At 28.8% G+C, this 25,752-nt stretch overlaps 3 protein-coding genes and 1 long non-coding RNA gene across 6 annotated transcripts; 1 reads left to right on the plus strand and 3 right to left on the minus strand.

Moving 5' to 3' along the window:
• Window positions 1–1,525, minus strand: LOC107025556 (UDP-glycosyltransferase 75C1-like). Its single transcript, XM_015226338.1, has one exon. The coding sequence runs from the start codon at window positions 1,523–1,525 to the stop codon at window positions 125–127; it is 1,401 nt and encodes a 466-aa protein (XP_015081824.1). The 3' UTR covers window positions 1–124.
• Window positions 1,526–4,440: 2,915 nt separating this feature from the next.
• Window positions 4,441–6,767, minus strand: LOC107024622 (hemoglobin-2). The gene is made up of 4 exons (XM_015225610.2): window positions 6,568–6,767; window positions 6,270–6,384; window positions 5,271–5,387; window positions 4,441–4,786 (listed from the first exon to the last, which is right to left on the minus strand). Exons 1-4 carry the CDS (start codon window positions 6,663–6,665, stop codon window positions 4,658–4,660), a joined length of 459 nt encoding a protein of 152 aa, XP_015081096.1. The 5' UTR covers window positions 6,666–6,767; the 3' UTR covers window positions 4,441–4,657.
• A 2,626-nt stretch (window positions 6,768–9,393) lies between these two features.
• Window positions 9,394–24,687, plus strand: LOC107025984. Of its 3 annotated transcripts, XR_003579154.1 has the most exons (4): window positions 9,394–9,545; window positions 9,637–9,691; window positions 9,997–10,070; window positions 12,832–13,258. It is a non-coding gene; the product is annotated as an uncharacterized LOC107025984 (long non-coding RNA). The 3 variants fall into 3 exon arrangements; XR_001457503.2 differs by lacking the exon at window positions 12,832–13,258 and adding an exon at window positions 21,801–24,687 and having other exon boundaries at window positions 9,394–9,691; XR_001457502.2 differs by having other exon boundaries at window positions 9,394–9,691.
• Window positions 14,579–18,113, minus strand: LOC107025983 (EIN3-binding F-box protein 1-like). The gene is made up of 2 exons (XM_015226801.2): window positions 17,848–18,113; window positions 14,579–17,222 (listed from the first exon to the last, which is right to left on the minus strand). The coding sequence occupies exons 1-2, from the start codon at window positions 17,870–17,872 to the stop codon at window positions 15,322–15,324; spliced, it is 1,926 nt and encodes a 641-aa protein (XP_015082287.1). The 5' UTR covers window positions 17,873–18,113; the 3' UTR covers window positions 14,579–15,321.
• Window positions 24,688–25,752: the final 1,065 nt, after the last annotated feature.

A 25,752-nucleotide genomic window follows, 5' to 3' on the forward strand; every position in this document is an offset into this window, starting at 1 on the left:
TATAAGCCATGGTTCACTTTTAGAATAAGAAAAGGCTTGCCATTAGCTATTATTACACTTTAATTTTATTATTCTTTAAATTTAAAGAAACATATTATCAAATGTTGTATTTTTTCAAAGAAATTTAGCTATGACCAAGTAAAATCTCATTAACGTAAGCTTGCATATTCAAATTGGATGAACCATTTTCCTTCATAACTTCCTTAGCCAAATCTTTCCATTTTTGGGCATTTTTTCTACATTCCTCTCCTTTCATCACAACATCTATGCATCTCTCCAAGTCATCCTTTTCAACAATACCTTCATCATTAACACTAACTCGGACTCCGATTTTCCAAACATCTTGAATGAGTTTAGCGTTACAAAGTTGATCATTCCAAAGTGGACATGCCACAATAGGCACGCCAGAAGTTAAGCTTTCTAGAGTTGAATTCCACCCACAGTGAGTCAAGAAACAACCCACAGAAGGGTGATGTAAAAATTCCACTTGTGAGCACCAAGTCACTATTTTCCCTTGCTTTTCTAATTCTTCTTTGCACCTCAACTTTTCCTTGGGGTTTTCCCCCTTTATGCCTTTCCTAATCACCCACAAAAATGGCCTTCCACTTTTTAATAATCCTTGGGCTATTTCCTCCATTAGTTGATTTGATATCTCGGCGTAGCTACCAAATGCTATGTAAATAACAGACTCGTTAGGCTTTTCATCCAACCAATCTATGTAATTTTTTGATATTGATTGTAAATCGGATCCAAAAGAAGTACCAAAACGATCCTTTCCTTCAAGAAAAGTTGAAGGAATGCAAGGACCAACTCCCACCATTGTCACACTATCCTTCAAAGCCCTAAGAGCATCAAATTCTAAAGCATCAAAAGTGTTCACTAATACTCTTGGATTTTCTTCGCTATTCAATAGTTGAATGTGTTCTTTGATAGATTGCGTTGCCCAATCATTATACTTCACATTTGTGAAAACAAAGGAGGGAAAATCGCGAGGATTAAGAGCTAAAGGCAACCCTGGTAGCTCTAGAGATTGATGTTGAGGACAATTTTTGAAAGAATCTGCATAGTCAGTGAAGTAATAATAATAGATATCCAATATTGTGACTGGTTGAATCCAAAAAAGTGTTGATGGGACATTAATGATCTTGGCCACTGACCCGACCCAAGCCATAAGGGTAGTGTAGATAATACGTGTGAAAGCAAGATTCTTTTTTGTTGTATGCTCTGATACCATGTTGATCACAAACTCAGAACCATACGTCTTCACGGAATTATAAAATAAGTGGTACTCATCGAATGATCCCTTAAAACCACCATCGTAGCCATCAGAAAAGGGAGCAAAGCTTAGTCCTTTTACAGTTGGGAGATTAGAGATGCGATTGAAACCTGATAGGCTAGTACAATAGGTAACTTGTACTCCTAAATTGACCAATCTCTTGGCAAATTGAAGGCATGGATTTATGTGACCTAGCATTGGATATGACACGAGAAGAACATGACAATTATTCTTCTTCAAGTTTTTCATTGCTATTGTGTTATATTCTTTAGGCAAATTGAAAGGGCAAGTTGTATTCCTATATTGCCTTGGGTTTTAGGGTTTATATAATGAGATAATTATGGACATGATGATCAAATGACATAAGTAGAGACAAATTAATGTGTTTTTATTCACTTAGTTTATACTTTTCAAAGAGACATAATTACCACCAACTCATGAGATAATGACTCATATACATGTTGATAGATTATATACCTACAACACAAAGTTGTGAAGAAATTAATATGCCAAAACCAAAAAGTTGCATGTTTATTATATTCTAATATTTTAAAAGATAGAATGATTGTTTTAAGTGCTTGAATTTGGAATCTTTTCACACAATACCAGATCACTTATGCTAATTGGTTCTATTGGCCTTTTCCTCAACATGTAATATTAATTGAAGAAAAAAAAAAGCAAAAACAAAGGACACAAATAAACAATTATTCCACGCTCGTTTGATTGAGAACAAGTTATCTCAAGATTAAGAAAAAAAAGCAAAAACAATGCACACAAATAAACAATTATTCCATGCTCGTTTGATTGAGTACAAGTTATTTCAGGATTAATTATTTCAGAATTGTTGCTCTAACTTTAATGTGATATAAAAATTAAAAATAATACTAAAATCTTAAAATAAGTTATCCTATGATTTATCTAAACCAAACATAAAATAAATCTATCATAAATTTAATCATAAAATTATTTATTATTTATCCCTCCTATCAAAAGAAATAAAAAAGTATTGAAATTTAAAAAGCTATATATAATGTGTTGGAAGACTTTGAAAAAAAGTTAAAGGAATATCTAGGGCTCAACATCTTTAGGTGATATAGATTATAAAATAGCCAATAATGGATAGATTTTGTATATTTTTAAATATAATATACATAATTAATATATAAGTTTTTGTATATTTTAATCATACTAGTAAATAAATTTGATTAAATTATACATATTTGACATGTTTTTTTAAAAGTATATTGGTAATATAATCCAAGGACGGTGAGTTGGAGTAGATCATTAGGATCCAAAATGGGATTAGTTAAAGGATCAAGTGGTGTGGCAAATTTCATGTTGGTAAAAAATTTGGTAGAAAATGTTTCCTTCAGCTTTACACGATCAGAGACACACTTATACTATACTATGGTTCTACTATATTTCTGAACTTATTTTATATGTAATTTTCTATCCTTTTCGTCCTACGTGGCACTAGTTTGAAAAAAAAAGTCAACCAATGTTGGGCCCACAACATAGTGCTACGTAGGCGAAAAGGGGTAGAAAATTACTTATAAAATAAGTTTATGGGTAATAGGACCTTAGTATAGTATAAGTGTGTCTATGGAATTTCGGGCATAGGTTGAGGGGGTACTTGTGCCTTTTCCCTTTAAAATAACTTAACTCTAATGTAGATATCAGACACCAAGTGAGAAACTAAAAAAAAAAAAAAACTCATTTTGAGCTTTGTGGTTGAAATTAAGTTTTGAACTTTCAACAAGTTGGCATAATATTTTGAAATTTGTTACTTTCGGTATCCTAATTTATATGACTCATTTTTTTTTAAGTAATCTAAAAAGAAATGATACATTTGTATATCTACTAACAATTTAACTTTTAAATGTTTATATTTATCCTTAATAAAATGATTTATAATTAGGAAAGATCTTTGACTTGTTTTTTGATACAAGTTTCTTAAAATAAAATTCTTTCTTAAATTTATATTAAATCAAATTATATCATATAAATTTTGACGAAAAAAGTGATAACAAAATATTTGGAAATAATAAAACGAGTGTTAAACTATATTATCCGTAATTATTCATTTATTATGTGTAGTTATACATAAAGGATGGCTACAAATGTAATTACAAAGTGGCTAAAATAGAAATATATGTTTAATGAAAAAAATTGTAAGTTGGGCTTCGGATCATTTTGGGCCTTCTTCTATGAATTATTATTGGGCTGCACAATATAGGGTGTGTTTGGTACGAAGGAAAACATATTTCGAAAAATATTTTTCGATTTTTTCATATTTAGTTGGATACAATATTTTGAAATAATATTTTTCAAATCAACTCATTTTCCTCAAATATAAGATAATTAGACCCAATAATAATACAGAACGTTAGGTAGGTGTGTGTTCACGGAAAATAAAAACATGAAATCAAATTGAAGAACAATCAACATTTTTTATTTGATTCAATTTGATTTTGATTTTAACATTTAATTAATCCATCCACCTAAGCGTTTTCAACTAAGATTTTCACTACAAGAAACTTGACCTTTAGCAACGACAACTATTGCCACAAAATTTCAAGATATCGCCAGTAAAGATTTTCACTGATTTTAGCCACCGCTAATTTTTGGTGACAACTAAAAGTTGCCACTAAAACCTATTTTTTCAACAAAAAAAATATGATAATTAATTTTTGATTACGACACAAGTGTATTATCAATATTAAAAGAACATCTGATATTATTATTAAAAAACATCAAAATCATTTATTTAAGGTTTGATATTTATATTTAAATTTATGTTTGCATAAAATCCTGTTTAAGAAAAAACGTTTTTTACTAAGGATTTTTTTATACCAAAAAATATAATATTAAAATTTACTAAAATTTTAATCAATATTGAACATATAAAAATGAACTGACAATTAACCATTAAAACTTATGTCAATTGTAATTGTTTAAAATTCAATGATCTATTGGTTGTAATAAGTTAAAATTGTAGCATAGCATATTTGACCAATATTGCTGAAGCACAAAAAGTACACCTAATTAAAGGATTTATCTTAGATGCATTAATAATTAAAAACATTTTTTTTATAGAGAAGGTTATTACTTTCCTTATTTTTTAAAATTAATTCCTTTGATACATACATGCCTAGAAAATAAAATTCATACACCAAATTAATTCCTTAGATAATGCATACAAAAGACATAGCACACAAATTAGATTATAAAACTTTGAACGAAATACAAGTATTTTGAACTGATGATCAATCGAAAACAATCATTTTATCTCATAAAAATAAAAAATATAATATGAGTATATCAATTTTTTGATTTCAGACCCCATTTACGAGACTAATGTTATTGGATTTTGAAGGTTAGCTACTTCATCTCAGTCTTGATAGCACTAACCAATTGATCATAGGCCTCTCCCCATGCATTCTTCATCTCAACACTCCACATTTCTTGACTTGCTTCTTTTATTGTCTCCAACAAGGCATATTTTGTTACCTATCAACCAAAATGGTAGAATTTTAATTTCCGACATCTATTTACTCCGCGAAGAGTCTCACATCGATGATTAAAAGGAAGAGTGTACTAATTATTCAAACCGAGCAATTTACACTTTTTGGCTAATTCTTAAGGACTAAATTAGGCTCGAGATTCATTATTTTTAAAAAACGTGATATCATAGTTAGAATCATCTTAATTTAATTGTCTACACATGCTTCAAATGTCCAGGACGTGAAGGGTTGGGGGTCGAGGAGTCCCCCATCGAGGATCAGAATGGTCTCTTTATATGACTTGGACAATCATCATATCTTACGCTAGCTTTTCAAATTGAATCGAATCCAAAATCTATTTCTGTAAACACTATATCTTATACATATCATTTCGAATAATATTCAAGAGGATACAATAATAACATATATACGCAATATAATCTGATAAGTAGGATCTATAATCGTTGTTATAATATTATATTTATATATACCTCAAAGTGCTCATCAACCACACCATACTTAAAGTGTGTAGCACCTATTTTTTTGAGAGTAGAATCCCTCACCACAACCTTTCCAGCTTTTCTAAGTTGAACTGCCGCTTCACAAGTCTGCCACAAAAAAAAAACAATTTAATTATGAAGAAAAAAATAATATTGTCACTATAATTTAATTAATTTGTTTCTCTTAGTTTGATTTAATACAAAGTTTAAAAAGTGACTGAATGTTTTTTTAGGGATCTCGTTTACAAAATAGTCAACAAATAATCTATTTTGTATATTTAAATATATTTATACATATAATATACATAATCAATGCATGCTTAGTACCGATAATAATTATAAGTTTGGCCGATGAGACAAAAATGAAAGAAATCTACTATAAAAAAAGTCAAAGATAATTATCGAATTTTGTGATGTTTAACTAATATGCATAAAAGTTTACGTAATTTAATCTTGTGATCTAAAAGCATGTTATATAGGATGCAGAAAAAAATGGGTTGAGAAGAAGATCACATATTAAAATATCGTTAAAATTTTTAGAGAAAATGCACAAGTATTCCAACCTATGTTCGAAATCTCAGAGACAACTTGTATTAAGGTCTTGTTACCCCCTGAACTTATTTTATAAATAATGTTTTTCTCCTTTTCGACCTACGTGACACTATCTTGTGGACTTAACGCATGTTGACATTTTTTTTCAAGCTAGTGCCACGTAGATCGAAAAGGGATAGAAAATTCAGGGGTAATAGAATTTTAGTATAAGTGTGTCATGGAATTTCAAGCATAGATTTGGGAGCTACTAATGCATTTTCCCAAAATTTTATGATCTTAAAATTGTCATGTAACTGCATAAGCTATTTGAATTGTAAGCTTATTAAACATAGCAAAATGCACTCTTTTATTATTTTTCAAATAAAAAAAATAAAAATAAGACACTTAAATTGAAACGAAGAAACGGAATAAAATAATAGTAAATGTCATTGTAGTTACCATAAAAAGGACAGATTTAGCATGAATCTTGAGCTTAGGATTTTGATCCAATGGCACATTTGTATCTTTGAGGAATGAGAACATCTTTTTTGCTGATGGTGCTATTTCAAATATCCTAAACATCATCATTAAATTTATTCAATCGTGAATATCGAATAAAGACAAACAAATTGAAACGGTCAGATCAGAAGTAATATAGTAATAATTATATAGTGTGCTTGAATATCGAGAATAAAGACAAACAAATTGAAACGATCAAACCAGAAGTAATATAGTAATAATTATATAGTGTGCTTACTTGAGAAAGAATTTGAGACCCCATTCACCAGCATCCTTCTTCATAGACCCCCATGATTTGACTACCAAAGCTTCTTGTTCTTCACTAAAGCTACTCATGATTGATGATTGATGATCAAACTTTGCAATAAAATTATATAAGGGAACTCAATTAATTAATTTGTTACTTATAGAAGTTAACAATTATGTATATGTGTATATATACTACTAGCTATAGTAATTAAAGGCTTAGCCTTTCATGTTAATGAAAAGACATTTCTTGTGGTACAAACAAGAATTGAATTAAAGTTTTGAACAAGTTGAAAAAAAAATAATCAAAATTTTGAAAGCCACTAGTTGTTTTACTATGTAAATGAAAACTATGGGCTCTTCTACCTATTGGAGGCTAGAACATGGTTTTTTTTTGTTGTTTTTGTGGATTGTAGTGAGCAATGATGTAAATAATTCTTCTTTAAATAAAATAAAAAATAATTCCTTCCCTCTTAATATAAATCAAAAACAAATCTTAGATATTTACGTGTTTAGAAATTATTTTTAATTATAAAAAATAACTTTTTTTTTAAATAGACTAAAAGAGAGTGTGCCATATTGAATATATTGAAATGGAGGTATCAATTAGTATTTAATTCATCTGTTTCAATTAGTGTAATTGTGAATTCAGACATGTAACGTTTAATTATTTAAAAATGATATATATAATTAAAAATATATAAATATTTTATAAATTACATTAATTAATAATTTAAATTATGTAAAAGGTGTATAAATGATTTGTGGTAAAATAAACTCTCTTTATTTGACTCTATAAAATTGAAAAAATGTGATATAAATTAGGATTCAATTTTAATTTTCTTAGCAACTATGACGTACCTGATTACCTCAATTAACATTTCATCATATATTCATTTTTTGTCTATCAAAATGTAAATAAATGAAAAAATGTATAACAACTTAGCATTTTGACTACTCCTTTGATAAAATAATTAATTGACGTTAGTGATACTTTTTATTTGTTATTATTTACACTAATGTAAGTATATCTTTTCGTTTACTTTTATTTGTCAGATATGCTAAAAATAGTTGTCCCTAATTAATTATTAATTTACACAATCAAAAAATAATTAGTCATTTTTTTCATTTCTACCCTTAATAATTAACTATTGTTTCAAAAAGTACTTGTCATAATGAAGCGTTATATTATTCAAATTGCACTTCTTATTATACTTTGTAAGAGCCAATATTGTGATAAATGTGTACTATGTATTAAAAGTAAATGTAATATAGATATATTATAAATATGTTATGTTTTTTTACGAGAATTTGACTCAATGTATATTAAAACATACGATAAATATATTATTCATCAATAAAATTTAATTATATGTGTTATATAAATTATTTTTTATTATATAATTTAAAATTATGTTATAAATATATTATAAGTGTCCAAGTGAAAAAACAATATTATTTCTATAGATGTTGAATATCTTCATCCAGTTCACCTATAAACACCATGAATTACTCAGATCTATTATCTTTTGGTACATATTTGATTGGATAATTTTTTTTTACTATCTCTATTTATTCTCACCAGTGTATACATATGGAGATTTCATAAATATTGAAGAGATTAAATTTAACAAGTCTCTTTAGCTATAATTTGATTCATTACGTTTATAGTTTTATTTGTTATAGATATTTTAATTTGTATAATTTACTTTAATTTATATAATGCGTTTGTCAATATACAAACAAGATAAGTACATACAAATTTTGTACTATTTATATATTTAGAAAAAGTTTCAAAATTTATACAAATCAAATGTATCAACATGATAATTATATACAAAATAGAGTAACTATATATAAATTTTCGATCTATACAATTAGGAAAATTCTGAATTTATACAATTATTAGAAACTGGATCATATAAATTTTGAATTTATATTATTAGAAATGTTAATTATACAAATTCTGAATTTATTCAATTAGGAGCAAAATTATATAAAATATAGACGCTAACCACGTAATTATGATTGTAAATTAGTGGTGAATGATAATTTGATTAAACTATAATTATACTACATAATTAAATAGTATATATTTATTTATCCGTGTAATTTTCCTTAAATATATAGTGTGTAAGAATTGTATAATATCTGTATCATTTAGCGTATATACATTATACATTTGATATATATTGATATATATTTATTATACATAAAATATATAGTAATGATATAGTTTTTAATAAACATGTTATAGGAATACATATTATATGCAACAATAATATTTTCTTTATTATATATTTTAAAATTATATATTGCCTAATGAGTAACTTCTAAACAAGAAATCTTAATGATACTAATAAAGTATATATTATACTGATTTAGTATTAGTTAAGAAAAATTATCAGTCTTAATGATACCAATAAAATAAACAATATTGATTTAGTATCAGTTAAGCGAAAATCATCAGCATTAATAAATGAGTTATGACCTGTAATTATTTATGCGAGAATGAGTATTTCTTGAATTACTACATATACATGTATCTAATGTGATTTTACATGAATGTGGAATACAAAACAAGTTTCACTCGCCTCCTCCCTAATCGGTTGCTTTTCTCCTTATTTTTATGTATCAGTAGCAAATATACATGTATCTAAGTGTATTTTCTTCAATATATGATAGGAAATTCTTAATTAGGGATAAGATATGTAATATTTTAAAAGCATAAGTAACGATAGTGTATATGATTGTGAAATATGTTTAGTTATGTAATTTTGCCTAAAATAATCATATATACCAAAAATAGTGGGTCAAGCCAAAAGTACCGATCCAAATAATGACGTCAAAGTAAAAGAAAAGAAACAACTCTGAAAAGGAAATTAAGTTTTTCTTTTTGGAAAAAAAGAAAAATTGAGTAGAGATTCTTTCTTTAGTTTCGATTCAGCTGCTTCTCCGATCTAAATCCTCGTATAACTATTTTCTCAGCTCAATTTAGCTCTGATACTTCAAATTTTGAGCTTTAACAATCTAATTGCTCTCTGATGATCTCTACCTTCAGGAAAATAGGGCTCCACCCGAAGAATTAAGCTCTGCAACTTGATGAATCTTCTTAGGTAATTTTATTTCATTTCAAGTAAGTAAGTCTTTAATAAATCTTATTTAAATCATTTTCTTTTCTTTATTCCTTCAAAAAATGATATCAGAGTAAAATAAAATGAATAAATTCGAAAAAGAAAATTAAGGACTTCATTTTGGGAAAAAGTAAAAATTGAGTAGAAATCCTTTCTTTGGCTTTGATTCAGTTGCTTCTTGAATCTAGATCCCTATTAACTATCTTCTTTGCTCAAAGTAGCTCTGATATTTCAAATTCTGAGTTTTAACAATCTAACTTCTTCCCTTGAATGATCTCTAACTTCAGCAAAAAGGACTCCATCTGAACAAGTAACATCCACATCTCGATGCATTTTTTGGATTAATTCGAGTACATATCAAGTAAGTAAGTTTTTAATAAATCACATTTAATTTATTTTTTTAACTCGTTCAAATAGATAAGATGGATCTCTAAAGATTTTAATATCTATATCAAGTTTTAGATTTACAAAGAATACAAAATTTTTTAGGGAACTCATGAGTGTGTTGTTCATTTCATAGAAGGTCAATAAGAACTTCCCAATTTCGAGGTCTACCGACAATAACTTAAATGTATACAATATATATATATATATATATATATATATGTTCAATTTTTTAATTCGTATCAATTTTCACCTAAATTATGAGTAGCTCTATTTATTACATATATCTTCTTGAAAACATGTAGGTAATTTGAAAGTTGGAAGCTTACTTATGACTTATTTGGGTCCTCTTACAACAAGTTAATATCACATATAATTTACTTATTGATAAAAGTAATCCTATGATTGATAGATATAGATTATATTATTTAATTTGCTCTCAAAATTACATGTAGCTCAAGTTTAAATTAAGTTACCTCCTTATAATTGTTGTTATAGCTTTTAGTATTTACATGATTTTATGATTATAATAGTTGTCTAGAAATAAATCATATCCTTTGACGAGTAGTGTGCTCATTAATTCATGAGTAGTTCAAAGGGTGAAGTTAGTAAAGTGTTTTCTTCGGCCATCACAACATTAAGGCCCAAAACTTTTAATATTGAATTTAATGATTTTTTTCATTTAAAATAATATTTAAGATTGTTAAGCAAAAAAACTGTTCTTAGTATAAGAAAAAAATGATTTATTTTGATATTTTAGAACTTTGAATTAAATAACTCAAATTTTCATATTAATAAATAAGATTTTTACAATAACATCTAAAGGTAATGTACTTTAAACATGTGACTAACATCTTGTTAACTAGAATTAATTTTTACTTTTATATTATATTGAATTTAATGATTTTTTTCATTTAAAATAATATTTAAGATTGTTAAGTAAAAAAACTGTTCAAGATTAGTATAAGAAAAAAATGATTTATTTTGGTATCTTAAAACTTTGAATTAAATAACTCAAATTTTCATATTTATAAATAAGATTTTTACAATAACATCCAAAGGTACTGTAATCATGTGATTAACATCTTGTTAACTAGAATTAATTCTTACTTTTATATTATAAAAAAAATATGATGGTAATTAAATATTTTATATCATTTAAAAATACTACATTAAAAACAAAAAGTATGTAAAAATAATAGTAATAATTGTAAACTACTTGGTGTTCATTTACAAATATTTAAGATTTCTTATTAGAGACTTATTTTAGGCATCTGATTGTTTCCTTATCATACAAATCTTGAACAATAACTATTGGTACTTGACTTCTTGAAATGTCATGCATATATGCTATACAAGACAATGCAGTAATTGAAAGTTAAAAAGTTTTATGTTTCAAAATTTAAGGATTGAGTATTTCTCTAAAATTCTTTACCCACAATCGAAGAAAGTAGACACATGTAATAATTATATGTTCATATTGTCCAGTTTTAATAATATTCATCATTTATAAAGCCAACACTTTTTTTTTATTTAAATTCTTTATAATATTTTATGTGAGTTTAAAAGACTTTGATACTCATATATACGAGATAATACACAATTTCAAGTATCCTAAAACTAAATCTTTCTAAAATTTGACCCAAAATCAGAAGTCATATGGACTTGTTGACATTAACATTGGCTTAAGCATCAAAGAATAGTAGTTGTTTGAGATGGTTCCATAAACTTTGAAGAATAATTTCACTTTTGAGGTTATTTTGTAGATAGTATTATTATTGTGGTTTTTAATTAATACATTTATGTTCAATGTTAACATAATATATCTCTACATTGAACATAATAATGGGATACAAAATAAGTAAAGGTGGAAGTGAACAATGTACTATAGAAACGAATTACATCTTTTTTTTTTATCCTTTTTCTCAAAATGGTGTCATTAATAAAGTTGTGTACACGTTTATTTGTCACTCTTTTTGTAATGTAAAGAGAAAAAATCAGTGTGCTTCATATAAGGTTAGAATGAGAATCTAGTTGTAAATAATGCAACTTTATCACATTATCATTGAATTCATAATTATGAATTACCATACAATTCAAACTAATTAAAACATAAATAAAATGTAGCAAATGATCGAAGTCCATTTCAACATTTTCTTCAGACAACATTCAAATCACAAATTAAAGCACTTTGAAAAATTTGTCCAAAAAGGACATCTAATAGTAAAATGTATACCATATTTTATAATTTTTACTTCCAAAAAAAGGTGAAGCAAGGTACAAAGTACACAGAGAAAAATATTTAAAACAAATTGCTAAATTTTAGGTCCATATTGGTGGACCTACAAATTCAGTCCATTGAATCTTTGCATTTTTATACACATATATGTCAAATGTGATATGCAAGAAAAAGTACTCTTAAACAAAGTTGTTTGTTACCATAAAGAAGGCATTTCAAATTTGGACACACACATATTCAACTTGAAAAATGTTTCAAGCAGTTTTTTATTTCACCTGGAAATTGTGTACTTGATTTTAAATGGTTGTTTGGCACTAATTTTTATAATTGAGTCGTAGTCGATTGATTGATATTTCGCAGATCAGACGTACCCTAGTGCCTAGTATCAACCTGCTTGAGAGATCTTAAATAAGATGTGCATGTCTACCCCGATAGTATATTACCGAACTTTTTCCCTTAGACCTCCTCTTATTAAATCTTATGATTATTGTTAGTGTAGGTAAAAGTCTCACATTGATTGTGGAATGGTTTGTGGTTTCCTTATATGGACTTGGGCAAACCCTCCCTTCATGAGGTAACTTTTGGGTACGGTAAGGTCCAGGTAACATATCTTTACATGCTATCATAGTCAGGTTCATCCCTATTTGGACTTTCGATCCACGTTTCAGTAGGGCCTGAGCGTGAAGGGGGTGTTAGAGTAATAAAAGTCTTACATTGGTTGGAAAATAGAATGATGATCTCCTTATATAGACTTGGACAATTTCCTCATGAACTAACTTTTGGAATTGAGTTACGCCTAGGTGTCATATCTTTACGATTACGCGAACTTTGATAAAAATTTAACTCTGTAGAACTTTAACACTTGCACCCAACAATATTTTAACATTGTCTGAAGAAGAGATATAATGTATATGCCATATTTTTAAGATTTTACCTCCAAAAAGAATAGTTAGAACAAATAGTTAAATCATCGGTCCATTGAATATTGCATTACACGTTATAAGATGTCAATGTTATATCAAAGACAAATGGAACGACAATATATCCGCTCTAAATCATAAAGTTGATGGATATATTTGCCTATTTTCCCTACTTTGAAATAATTTTCAGTGTGCACATTGTTACAGTTCAATCAACGACAATAACACACACACTAATCTCACAAATAAAATTTGATAAAATATAACATCAATCTTACTTTATGAGAATACAAATATTATTTCAATAAACTCTCGACTCAAACAAAATATAACCGTATAATGATCTCATATATGATCAAATCCCTTTTTTTTAACATTCTTGAAGCAACCTTTCAATCCCTTTCACCCAATCACCCATATTTTTTAAAATTTTACTTCCAAAAAAGGTGAATCAAGGTGCAAAGTACACAGAGAAAAATAATTACAACAAATTGCTAAAATATTGGTCCATAGTGGACCTACAAATCTAGTACATTGAATTTTGCATTTTGTATACATTGAGATGTCAAAGGTGATGTACAAGAAAAGAAGTATTGTTAAACAACTTTGTTACCATAAATAATGCACTTCAAACTTGGACACACATTTTCATTTCAAAAATGTTCAAGCCTACCCCTATACTTATATAGTGTATTACCAAACTTTTTAACCGCACGTATCTAATCAGCTCGTATTTGTTACGTGATGTTTAAAAGAAATGATCAATTCAAGTAACATTTGAAGAATGAAAAATTTAGAAGAACAATATATGTGTCTTTTAATATATTCGTTTTATCATATTCCAACAATATCGCACTTCTACGAATTTACCTTTCGTGTTGAAATTAAGACTTTGGAATATTACTCTGAAAAAGACATCTAATGTGTATCCTATAGTTTTTACTTTTTACTTCCAAATAAAGTGAAGCAAAGGTGCAATGTATAGTTAGAACAAATCCCTAAAATATTGGTATGTGATGGACCTACAGATATTCCAACAACAATAACACACTCGATATAATCTGACAGAAGTCATGAGGATAGATAATTGTTCCGATAGACTCCGACTCCAAAAAAAGTGTAATGATATATATGAGTGAATCCCATTGTTGGCATTCCTCAAGCAAGCTTTTAGAATTGAACCATAGTTTGATCAACCAACAAGGCAAAAGTAACCGATCGATCAATCGATGAATTTATCGATTTTCGAGAACACTAGCATACAAGTAGGGATGAATAATCAAACTTTGAGAGAGAACTATAAGGACGAAAAAACATTAAGCACAATTTAGACAAACTAAACAGAGTTTATTAGACATAACAAAGTAGTTGCAAAGTACAAATCTGAAAGACAAGGAACCTGTACAATCAAAGGACTTTTGACAATCCTATCAAAAACTAGAACTTGAACACTAGAAAAACAATCTAGATGGACTAGTTGCCATGACCAAGCTCCAGATTAACAGACACCATGCTACAGAAATCGTTCGATTCAACTACAGACTAAAACGGGAAGTAAGACACTTATAACAACTATAACAACGAGGACGACTTCTTAATACGAAAACTAACATACTAGAACTATGAAAGACTGTCTGATTCTGCAGTGTAGTACTAATACCCAAGGCGAATGCATGATATCCATGTAAATTTAAGAGAAGCATAATTAGTTCATCCACGAAAGACGGGATAAGGAGCAACACTAGTGAAAACTTTAGCACCAGGACTTAGGTAACTGTATTCTCAGGATACCGTGGTTGTGTAAAGAGGCAGCCTCCGTGTGAAACCGGAGACTGAACGAAGTGGAACAAGCTTTGAAGTAGATGAAGCCTGCAAAAAATGATGGAGAAAGTTGTTTTGTCATAGCCTCCTGGAAAACAACAAAGCCACTGGAGCATCACAAGGCCATTAGTTAGCCAAAAACCACAATCATGTTTACTTCTATCCCATCAAGATTAATGAACCAAATAGCTAGGACTCGTAGTTCGAACACCTTTGGATGATGCATAGCCTTCTGCTCCAGTTGGCTTTTAGGAGAGGATATCACACCTCCACAAGTCCTCAACAAGAGCCTCGACTCTGCTGCTACTGATGGAGCTGCAGTGCTGGAGATTTAAACCAATCAAGCTCTCACCCAATGTTCTAAGAGACGAAAAGCTCTTGTTTGTTACCATGGAGCAACCTGATAGTGAAAGAACCTGCAAATTCATTTGCACTCCTTGAGATAAAGCAGCTACACCCGCATCAGTTATTGAACACTTCGAAACATCAAGATCGTTAAGTAATAGACAATTATCAGCAATTGCCACCAAGCTTGCATCGGTAACCTTCCTGCATCCATCAAGATTCAGCAATTCCAAAGTTTCACCGTGTAGCCTAGCTAATGAGAGCACCACTTCATCGGTCACGTTCATGCAGTGAGTAAGATTAACCTTGACGAGTCCTGCCTTGGAGCTCTCCAAAAGTGGGAGAAGCCCAGCATCTGTTATTCGAGTAAGCCCACTGAGATCCAAATGATGAAGCTGGGGACATAGCTTCCCCACCATAGCTAAGCTTGTGCTGCCGAATCCTGGACAGCTTCGGATGGACAAAGATCGGAGAGAATCACAGGGAGACAAGGAGGAAGCTTGTGGAGGCAAATCCCGGACTCCCAAACACTTCACCAGGGAAAGCGACTTCAACTTGCTGCAGATTGAAACAGCATTTAGGATGCCTGCTTGGGTGATCTTGTCGCACTGTTCCAACAAGAGATGCTCGAGAGATCCAGCAGCTTGAGCAAACGCAACAAGTCCACTATCAGTAACAAGTTTACACTCTCGAAAGCACATGCTTTTAATATTTGTGCAGCCCTTTCCCACTTCTTCAAGACTCTCATCCGCCAATCCAATGCATGAAGTGACTGTCAAAGAAGCCAGAGATTGCAAACCGTGAGCAGCACCCATAACCCAAAACCCCCTCGGACTTACGTGCTCAAGTTTACACAGATTAAGATCGGTAATCGCCTTTCCATAGTGTCCAATGATAGCAAGGGAGAAATCCGTTATGTTTAGAGAATGAAGTTTCACTTTCCTCAACCTGGTATTGTCCGACGACAGAAGGCTAACAACCGCCTGATCACCTACAAGAGGGCAGTCTTTAATAGTAAGAGACTCTAATTTGGTACAACATCTTCCAATAGCTTGCAGGCCCTCATTTCCAATATTTTTACAAGATTCGATCGTCAATGACGTCAAACTTGGGCAATTCTCTGCTATTGCAACCAGACCTTTGTTGGAAATTGAGGGACATTTAGTTAAATCTAGCTTTTCTAATGAATGACATCCTCTTGCAATCTCCATAAGACCTTCATCTCCAACATCCTGAACATCCCACAATGAAAGAACCCTAAGAGACGGACAACCGTGGGCGATTGCAGTTAAACCAACATTAGTAATACCCCGAAAGGGGTTGCTCCCCCGAACTGAGAGCTTTCCAAGACCCCCACGGCTAGAAGTTCCAACTGCCATTGCTGAGAGCCTAATGTCTGTAGCTTTCTTCCCTTCTAAACACCTTGTAAGATATCCGTCACACTCAACTTGATCTTCATCAGCTGAGGCCATTTTCGTATCATCCGAAGCCCCATTAGCAGCTGAAAGATTAGTATGGCGGATATCAAAGCTCCTCATATTACTCAAGAGCATAAGCCAACGCTTAGAAACGCAAGCTGCTGCACTCCTTTCACGGCCTCCTTCCAGTCTTCTGAAGATCTCAAATAGGCATTCATTGGGAAGTAATTCAATGGATGGATTCTTAGTCCTCTCTTCAACGATAAACGGGCCACTAATGCGTGCCCTCTTACTAACAGGACAGTAAATATCAACATGACCAAGAGCCAACATAAGACCCAAATCAGCTGAACAAAGTGATCCTCCACTATAGAACTCATTATCACCTGAAGATCAAAACATCAAGAACTTCATCAACAATCTTTTCCACCAAAAACACATACCAAAATTCCCAAGATTATAATTTTCATGCCCATTTCTTACAAAAATCTTATCTTTAACTTCATTTCAAGTGTAGCCATATCAGAAAACTCATTACATAAAAAACATAGAACAAAGATCTACCTATTTAGATCAAAAGTTGAAACAACAAACAAATTCTTAGATACAAGGACCAAAATTCACACCTTTTATCAAAAAGCACCAATCTAAACAATATACACACAAAAAACTTACTAAAACATAAAAAAAAATTCTATATAGGAGCAAGATTAACATCTTCAAAGCCAAAGCAACAACTTTTTAATCTTTTTCAAATTGGGGGAAATGGGGCAAGGATCTACAATATAAAAGTTCAGAATAACCAACCAAACAACTACATGAGCTACTAAAATTCCCAAGCAACAATTTTTTTTCTTCTTCTAGTAACTCCTTACACCCTTCATATTCATATCAACTATCAAGAATCCATGGAACACTCTATTCTATGAAAACTAAATCACCCAAATGTCAAATTCCATAAAACTCAAAAACCCATAATCCAAAACATGAAAACAAACAAAGAAAACTCACCACTGTAATTAACAAGAGTAGACATGGTTGTTGATTCTCTTCAACACAAAACCCCCAAAGGAAATTAAAAAAAACCAAACTTTGCACCAAGAACAACAAACCCCAAATTTTATCTTCAACCAAGATTTGCATTACACATGAAAAAGTTCAAGATTTCAACAAAAACCCTATCTAAGTAGGGAAAAAAAGAGAAAGAAAGTTGAAAGTAGAGAAGAAAAAAAAGAACAAGTATTGTTCTTTGGTTGCTTTATCAATTGTTATGGTGCACTGAATATATATATATACACATACACACAAAAATAATTTTAAAAAATAAATTATTCAAAAATATTATTTTATTGAAAAAAAAATGTGTTTGTTAAGGTGTCAATCCATGAAAAACATAAATCATTACCTTTTTTTCCATTTTTTGCAAAATTCATTGAATCATTCACAAAAACCGGTTTTTTTCTGCTGCTTACATCATACCGGTTAAACCGCGTATTGTTGTCCGGTTCATTTTCTCTTTTTTCTCCCCCTTGGTTTACTTTACTTTTCATACTTTACGATAACGTGGGGTCATCGGGTCTGAAAAAGATAGAATATATGTAAATTAGAGTATACGTAAATTTATTATGAGAATGTAGATTAGTATGGTCTGGAAACGATAAATTGTAGATAGGTCTTAATTCTGTCTTTGCAGGGATAGAAAGGATGTTTTCGAAAGGAAATAAGTAATGAACAGGAAAAACGATGCTGATAAAACCTAGTTTTTGTACTTCGAAGATGGAAATTGTTGTTATTTATAGATTTCGAGAAATGAAATGTTAGGGTGTGTCTTAGATTTGATTAGGAAAAATATGGAATTTGAAATATTAATATTTACTATTTTTACTAAATTTTAATTGTTTTAACAAAATATATTTTCTTCGTGATTTTTGGGATTTTTTATTATAGTATTATTGTAATTATTTTTACATTTTTGGTTCTCGTTGACCATTTTAAAATGAAGAAAAAATAATTACTCAGAGTAAGATTAACACAAATATAATTTTTAGAAGAGATTTTTTTTTAGGGCTAATTTAGAAGAATTTTTAAAATTTAGAGTTCGATAAATGAAATATTAGTTCTTAAGGATATATCATAGATTTGATTTGGAAAAAAAATAGAATTTGAAATAATATTCATCAGTTTTCTAAATTTTAATTATTTTGACAAAATATATTTTCTCCGTGATATTCGGGATCTTTATCATAGAATTACTGTAATTGTTTTTACATTTTTGGTGATCGTTGACCGTTTTAAAATGAAGAAAAAATAATTACTCAGAGTAAGATATTAACAAATATAATTTTTAGAAGAGTTCATTTTTTTGGATGGCTAATTTAGAAGAACTTTTAAAATTTAGAGTTCGGTTAATGAAATGTTAGTTCTTAAGGATACGCCCTAGATTTGGTTTGGGAAAAAATAGAAATTAGAAATAATATTCATCATTTTCTAAATTTTAATTATTTTGATAAAATATATTTTTCCGTAATTTTCGGGATTTTTATTATAGAATTATTGTAATTATTTTTACGTTTTTGGTGATCGTTAAAATGAAGAAAATATAATTACTCAGAGTAAGATTAACCCAAATATAATTTTTAGAAGAGATTTTCTTTTGGAGGGCTAATTTAGAAGAATTCTTAAAATTTAGAGTTCGGTAAATGAAATGTTAGTTCTTAAGAATACACAATAATTTGATTTGGAAAAAAAATGAAATTTGAAATAATATTCATCATTTTTCTAAATTATAATTTTTTTGTAAAAATATATTTTCTCCGTGATTTTCGGGATTTTTATTATAGAATTACTGTAATTGTTTTTACGTTTTTGGTGATCGTTGACCATTTTAAAATGAAGAAAAAATAATTACTTAGAGTAAGATTAATACAAATATAATTTTTAGTAGAATTTTTTTGAGAGCTAATTTAGAAGAATTTTTAAAATTTAGAGTTCGGTAAATGAAATAATATTCATCATTTTTCCAAATTTTAATTGTTTTGACTAAATATATTTTCTTCTGATTTTTGATATTTTTATTATAGAATTACTGTAATTGTTTTACGTTTTTGGTGATCGTTGACCATTTTAAAATGAAGAAAGTTTAATTACTCAGATTTTTAGGACTAATTCAAAAAAAAATTAAAATTTAGAGTCTGATTAATGAAATTTTAGTTGTTAAGCATATACCCTGGATTTGATTTGAAAAAAATGAAATTTTAGTTGTTAAGCATATACCCTGGATTTGATTTGAAAAAAAAAATAGAATTTGAAATAATATTCATCAATCTTATAAAGTTTAATTGTTTTGATAAAGATATATCTCCATGATTTTGAGATTTTATTATAGAATTACTGTTATTTGTTTTTATGTTTTTAGTTATCGTTAACAATCTTAATACGAAGAAATACTAATTAATCCAAGTAATATTAATACAAAATTATCTTTTGGAATATTTTTTTTGGAGAATTATTTTTTTATAAAAAATAAACTTAGATTTCAAAATGAAATTGTTAGTTCTTAAGGATATATCCTAAATATGATTTGGAAAAAAACAGAATCTTAAATTACATTTATCATTTTTCGTAATTTTAATTGTTTTGATAAAGATACTTTCTCCGAGATTTTGTGATTTTAATTATAGAATTACTGTAATTATTTTTATGTTTTTAGTGATCATTGACCATTTTAAAATGAAGAAAAAGTTAATAACTCTCAGTAAGATTAATACAATTATATTTTTAAAATAATTGTTTTTTGGGAGAATTAATGTTGGAAGAACTTTTAAAATTTAGAGTTCAGAAAATGAAATTCCAGTTCTTAAGGATATATTCTAGAGTTTATTGGAAAAAATAAATAGCATTTGATATAATATTTATCATTTTTCGAAATTTTAATTGTTTCGATAAAGATATTTTCACCATGATTTTCGCAATTTTAATTATAGAATTACTATAATTAGTTTTACGTTTTTGGTGATTGTTGACCATTTTAATATGAAGAAAATTAATTACTCTGACTAAGATTAATACAAATATAATTTTTAAAATAGATTTTTTTTTTTGGAGAGTTAATTTTGGAAAAATATTTTAAATTCAAAGTTTGGGGAATGAAATGTTACTTCTTAAGCATATAACTAGTTTAATTTGAAAGAAAAAAAAAAGGAATTTGAAGTAATATTTATCATTTTTTTTAATTAAATAAACAAGATATGGTCTCCGTGATTTTCATGATTTTTATTATAGAATTAATGTAATTGTTATTACATTTGTGGTGATTGTTGACATTTTAATATGAAGAAAAATTAATTAATTCGAGTAAGACTAATACAAACATAATTTGAGGATATTTTTTTTGAAGAACTAATTTTGGAAGAACATTTTAAATTTAACGTTCAGAAAATGAAATATTAGTTCTTAAGCATATTCCATAGATTTAATTTGGAAAAAATAGAATTTGATATAATATTTATCGATATTCTAATTTTCAAATGTTTTGATAAAGAAATTATCTCCGTTTTTTAATAAAAATATTATCTCCGTGAATTTCACGATTTTAATTATAGAATTATTGTAATTTTCACTACATTTTTTGTGATTGTTAAGAATTTTAATTTGAAGAAAAATTAATTATTCCGACTAAGATTAATACGAATATAATTTTAGATTTTGGAGAATTAATTTTGGAAAAATATTTAAAATATATTAATGTTTGGGAAATGAAATGTCAATTCTTCAGTATATACCCTAGATTTGATTTTAAAATTAAGTAGAATTTGAAGTATTATTTATTATTTTTCTGAATTTTTAATTGTTCTAATTAAGATTTTCTTTTCGTGATTTACTGTAATTGGAAGATAGATTATTTTTTGGTTTTTCATCCGACGTCTGAAGCTCACATTGGAGCTTCGATTAAATTCGAATCACAGGGCTCATTTGGGGATGACGCTTCCAATAGAATTTTCTCCATACTCAGGGCTCGAACCCGAGACCTCTGGTTAAGGGTGAAACGCTTCCACCAGTGCACCACAATCCATGTTGGTAAAGAAAGAGTAATTAACTTGAGTAAATTTTAAATGTTCTGATAAAGAAATTATCTCCATTTTTGGTTTGTAAAGATGTTATCTCCGTGATTTTCGCAATTTAAACATATTTTTTAGAATAGTTTTTTATTTTATTTTTAAATTAATTTTGAAAGAACTTTTAAAATTTAAAATTTGGGAAATGAAATGTTAATTCTCAAGGATATACTATAGATTTGATTTGAAAAAGAATAGCATTTTAAAAAATATTTTTCATTTTTCTAAATTTTCAATTGTTTTAATAAAGATATTTTTGCCGTGATTTTCATGATTTTTATTATAACTGATTATCCTTCGGGGTGACTTTCCCCCTTATTTTTCTGTAATAAAATTATTTTGCATTTAAAATATTAAATCATAAATAGAACTCAAATTATAAAATTCTAATTTTTTAGGATATACGAATTTTATTTTGAAATTTGAGATGAAATTTATAACTTTCATTTTTGATCGCTCTAATAAAGATAGAACTTTCATCATTTTTTCGTGATTTTGACTATAGATTTACTATTGTTATTGAATTATTTTTGTGATGACTGTGAAATGTTAAATTTTGATATATAAATTATCAAAAAAGTAATCTTTAGATAGTTCTATATTTTGATTTCTTTTTATGGAGAATGAATTTTGAAAAAACTTTCATCCATCGTGAATAAAAAAATTGCCTTTGCTTTTCTGTTATAAATTTAGTATTTTTTTTAAAACGTGAAATTATAAATAAAACTCAAGAAATGAAATATTAATTCTTGAATATGTACCCTAGATTTGATTTGGACAAATAGAATCTTAGATAAATTAATTATCTTTCTTAATTTTCATGATTTTTACTATAGATTTACTACTATTATTGCTAGGCACATAGTTTAAACCTGTAATGTGGTCGCTGTTGAATTAATTATTTCTGACGATACTCGTTAATCGTTAATTACTAACTAATAATCATCAAGTATTAATTGTTAACTGTTAATATATTGTTAGTTCTTTGTAACGATTTGACTTTCGTCGAAGGAAAAATTCAGTGGGGAAAGAATTGAGGTTAGAAAACTTTTTCGTAGTAATTTGAGATTTCTCAGCCTAGTTCAGATTTGGACGAAATTGGAGTCGGTGAAATATAGGAAAATTTGGTAACAAATGAGAGACCTAATTATGATTTTAATTATATGACTAGATAGCCAAGACGTTAAGGAACCCGTACGACTTTACGGAATTGAATTCGGGAGAGTAAAACTCCCGAAATTTTGATCTTGGTTTGAACGGTATTTTTTTTAGTGTCGTTGGTTGAAGGTGTGTTGTGAATGGAGTCTTGGAATTATTAAATTTTGCTCGTTGGTTCCGTGCAAGCTACTGGGCGAGATTTCTGCCGCCAGGCGAGGTCGTTGTAGTGGGGTGAGTGTCGCCATGACGGAGCAGGTGCAACTTAAAGTCATAAATATACTCCAAAAACATTTTATTCTTCATTTTTCGACTTTGAGGGCTAAGGAACGAGCCGAGGAGTCTTATTGACAGTTTTCCACCATTCTTGAGGCTAAAAGATAAGGTTTTCACTCCTCAAATCTGTTTTTTCGATCTGTAGAACCTATTTTCTTGGGTTATTATTGATGAAGAAGGGTTTTGACATGGGAATTATGGTGGAAAACCCCTAATATGGGTATGGGGATCATGAGTTTGGTCTATGGTTACAGAGTTCATTATAATCTGGGTAATTAGATCTTTGATTGTCGTTCCTTGCGTATAAATTGTTGTTTGTAGACCTAGAACAAGCGGAACTAATCCAGAAAGGGGAGTTCAAGCTAATTGTGATTCTATGATTGTGTGATATATGTTTGGTCTTGCTTCATTATGATATATGTATGTATGCGAATGTTGCATTATTGATCACACTTGTTGTAAATGAGATAGATGAATAACTTTATATGCCATGAATCACTTCTTGATTGTATGATGTTGAGAATATACTTGTTATTGTAATTGTGGTGTGTTGAATGGATCAGTTGTCACGTTCCGGCACAACTAATTGAGATAGTTATCACGTTTTGGCATAAATAATTGGGATCGGTTGTCACATTCCGGCATAAATAATTGGGATCGATTGTCATATTAAAACATAAACATTGGGTCGGGTACACGTTCCGGTATGCTAAGTGTTTGAGTTTGGGTTCCATGAGAGGACCAACTACTTGATATAACTGTGATATTTAAGAATTGTGAAATGCTCTGTTGTTCGTAAATGATGATGATATTGTATATGTTCTGTGTCTGCATGCTATTATTATGTTGTATTGACTTACATATATTGCACTTAATGGGATAGCTGTGTGATCCTACCACTACATTGTGGTTGTGTACTGATACTGCAGTTGCTCTTTCTTTGTTGAGTACATGACATCTTCCGGTGACTACTGATAGACCTCAGCTAGGTGACTATTGAGCGTGACCGAATTCAAGGGTGAGTATGTTCTTTCAGGCTGCCATGGACCTTTCTTGTTTAAGTCCACTCTTTTCGGACTCGGACTATTTGTTTAAGGTGTTGTTGAGTTTTGTGGTTGTACCCCTTACTCTTAGAGTTGTCGTTAGTAGAATTTTGATACAATGACTTTCAGGTACTAGGGGTTGCTCTTCTGCATTAGTTTGGTCAGTTATTTGTTAAAACCTTGGAGTATATGGGAACTCCATTTTTGTTGTCATTTAAACCTGCTTCCGTATTTTTAAATGTCTCATTTTTTTATAAAATTTATTTGTTTGAGTTGTAGTAATAGTCCTCGCACCAGAGGATTAGTGGGGATGTCAATCCTAATAGTTTGGATCGTGACACTCTTACTCGTTAATCGTTAACCGTTACTCATTTATATGTAAACAAAATAATTACTTGAGTTTTATTTATAATTTTCATTTAAATTATTGATTGTGGAAATCGGCTTCGATCTTAATTGTTGATTGTTATTGTGGTTGAATTAGTTGTTCTTCTTCATTTAAGGAGAATAATATATCCTCTTTACTTAAATTTGTTTGATTTTTCTAAAAATCCATCTAAAAAGGATATTGTTTTCCTTTTCGATTAACTTTTAGTTTTATTTTTCACATCACATATTCACGTATTTTTAATTTAAAATAATAAATTCAAAATATTTTTTAAAAATCTATATTAAATCAAAGTATAACAAAAAAAACATTTTTTTATTTACTATCCGGTTCACAAAATCCCATATTGAAGGATAATATGTCCTCTAACAAAGACGATTCTATATTCAGAAAAATTCAAATTAAAAATAAACAGAATACTTACCATTCCACCGTAATTTATTAAAATATATATATGTAACTAAGTTACAAAATCAGAAATATTATTATATTTTTAATTGATTGACAAGTACGGACTAGAAGAAGTACCAACATGACATTTTTCAGAGTCTTAAAGAAAAAAACAAGTTGTATTTTGCAGTGCACTGAACCTGAATGTGAACTTGTAATCTAAAAAAAGGGAAAGTTACTAGAACTTGGCTTTAATTTCTAATCAACTTTTAATTATCAAGATTAAAATTTTTTATTTAAAAAAATCCGTACAAATATCAAGATTAGGGGTGCGTTTAGTACGAAGGAAAATATTTTTTCGGAAAACAAGTAGATTTTGGATTTATTTTCTTATGTTTGGTTGGTGAGTACAAAAAAATTTTCAAAAATAATTTTTAGTGTTTGATTTATGAATAAAAATGTTTTTTAAGAGACATCTTTTATTTTTGCTAGAGTAGAAAATAATTTATGAAATTGAAAATATTTTTTAGAAACAAAATTATTTTTTTTT

The sequence above is a fragment of the Solanum pennellii genome, chromosome 7 (genome assembly GCF_001406875.1).
Source record: "Solanum pennellii chromosome 7, SPENNV200".
Taxonomy (NCBI): domain Eukaryota; kingdom Viridiplantae; phylum Streptophyta; class Magnoliopsida; order Solanales; family Solanaceae; genus Solanum; species Solanum pennellii.